Source organism: Meleagris gallopavo, chromosome Z, assembly GCF_000146605.3.
Source record: "Meleagris gallopavo isolate NT-WF06-2002-E0010 breed Aviagen turkey brand Nicholas breeding stock chromosome Z, Turkey_5.1, whole genome shotgun sequence".
Taxonomy (NCBI): Eukaryota; Metazoa; Chordata; class Aves; order Galliformes; family Phasianidae; genus Meleagris; species Meleagris gallopavo.
The window spans coordinates 42,335,081-42,337,549 of NC_015041.2; the positions used below are offsets into that span (position 1 = coordinate 42,335,081).

A 2,469-nucleotide genomic window follows, 5' to 3' on the forward strand; every position below is an offset into this window, starting at 1 on the left:
ACAACTATAAAAAGTTCTCAGAAAACAAAACAATAAACTGCAACAACTTAACTGCTTGGATTCCTGAGGCATTCAAAACCAGAGTGAATGGAGTGGAGTATGGGCAGAGAATGGGGCAAGTATTTGAAACAGTAAGATAAACTGAAGTGACATTCTGCAAGAGAAACATTTGAGCTTGTTTTTCTCTTCCTGTTTCATTACCAAATACATACAAGTTTAACTGGATGTACTGCAGTACATTGTCAGCAAGGCCCAAGTGAACAGGAAAATTGAAAAAATTTAGCATGCCTACAATCAGGACTTACCAGAGCTTATAAAACTTGTAAACTCACATGACAAGAAATGGAAAACAATAAATGATATGCGTCTTCCTTAATTATCATCTATTTTCAAACTTCACTGTCTACTATACTTTGAACTTAAGAGCAAACACTAGGTATTATCTTCCCACTACATATTTCACTTAAGAACTACATAAACTCACTCAAGCTAATCATAATTGTCATCTTAGACCAGAACAATTTTTCATTTGTCTGGTTTTGAAGTTATTTTCTTATTTCAGAATATGAAAAAATTGTACCTGTGTTGAATGTTTCCAGAGTGAATGGCTTCAGGTGGAACTCTCCATGGACAGCTAACTCTTCCTCCAGGAAGACGTTTGAAATCAAACTGGCAGCAGATTTTTGGATCTGGACCACAAGTATGAGGAATATCATAGCTATAGAAAGGCATCATATGGCAAAGGATATCTGTACTGGATCCCAAATCTGGAATTAAATAAATAGAGCAAACCTTTACTATAAATTCTTAATTTGCCAGAACGAAATCAGTTCCACTATCTCAATCCAAGACCAAGACAATTTCTTGCTTTGAATATCCGTATCTGAATTCTATGTAGAGCAGAAACTTTTCTGTGTATGGTTAACATAATAATAAAGGCTAAAAATGGATCCAGACAATTAGAATCTCAAAAAAGCTTGAGTGGTTTGGAAATGTATGAAGAAAATGTTTGAGATTTTTCCCACTCACACAAAGCTGACTATTTCCAGAATTAGAGAGGTGAACAAAAATATTTTTGTACTTCAAGCAAACAAAAAGAAGAAACTACACAAAAATGAATAAAATGATGCAATAGCCTCCCTCAGAATAAATAAATATGATGCTACTTTCTTCAGCACATCTGAGTTAATCAGCTTTAACAGTATCTGGATTTCTGGAACTCATGACTTCATTACATTACCTGCATGATTCCATAGACTTGTAAAATACATTTTAGATACTTGTAAATAGAAGTGCATATACTTCTATGTAAGCTTGAGATCACTTCTAAATTCTTAAATTTTCCAATTAGTCAGTCCATTCTTTAAAGTTTGTCCCACTAAAATTAGAGCTGTATAAAAACTTTGGTCCTTCTCAAAAGAAGGTATTCCAAAATTTAATTTCAAAGAAAATCTTAAGTTCTTTCCGATCTTAAATGAACCCTAAATTCGCTCATGTGGTAAAACTTCCAAATGCTGTTTAGTTCACTACACACTTTAAGCATTTTATGAATGCTGCTGATGTACCAAAGAACCTGTATACTAAGAAAAATGTGCCAGTAACACAAAACTACTCTTCAAAACCTTAAGTCTTTGTCATTCCACTTCAGATCTTTAATTAAAATACTCTTATTTTAGTATTACTTTGTTCTGACTTAAAAGGCAATTATCCACTAATATTTGTATTTACTTTTCAACTACAGCAGTTATCTTCATCTCAGTTACTACACCTACATATTATGTCAGATGAGCATGCTTTGAACTTTGATCTGTGATCTCTTTTGAAAAGCCTTCTTCTGAAATCCAAACACTACATCAATAGCATAAATGTGATTTATGCATGCAATCATTTTAAATGGGCAGGTCAGTTAAGTCATCTATTAAATGAGTGGCATATACAGCTTTAAACAAAAAAAAACCTCTGAATTGTTTCTAAAAGACTTTTTATTTCACAGTTTTATGTCTTCCTCAGGAAAAGTTTGCTTGTGCAGCAGATTGCCTTCCCTGAGTACCTTTCTCACTACAATTTCTGATTAACGACATACAGATACCATAAAACTTCAAAATGATCACTACCTTTCAATAGCAAGTACAAAACAAACTTGTTATGCTCTGTACTGACAAAATAGTGATGTACCAGTTTATTTTAAAAAAGCAAAAAGTAAACTTGATTGCATATCTTCACCACACAGCTTGTAAGGACTTGGAACAGTATACTAAGCACAACAAAAGATTCATATGGAAAAGCACATTCATTTAAACACATATCAGTTTTCTAAGATACAATGACCACATTAATTATGAAACCTTTCAAACTGTGTAACATGTAATTATTAAAAATTATAAGAAAGCAATTACACTAATTTTAAAAGTAAAGTATACTTTTTTATACACTTGAAAGGAAGGTGAACTTCTGTTCAAAGTTTTTAAG

General features: G+C 32.4%; 1 protein-coding gene across 1 annotated transcript in view; it reads right to left on the minus strand.

The window, feature by feature from the left end:
• The window catches only part of MAN2A1 (mannosidase alpha class 2A member 1), a 66,373-nt gene that overhangs the window by 37,678 nt on the left and 26,226 nt on the right, over positions 1–2,469 (minus strand). The window contains exon 4 of the mRNA XM_019610221.1: positions 568–806. Within this exon, the coding sequence (XP_019465766.1) occupies positions 568–806 (239 nt within the window). The remainder of the gene's footprint in view (positions 1–567; positions 807–2,469) is intronic.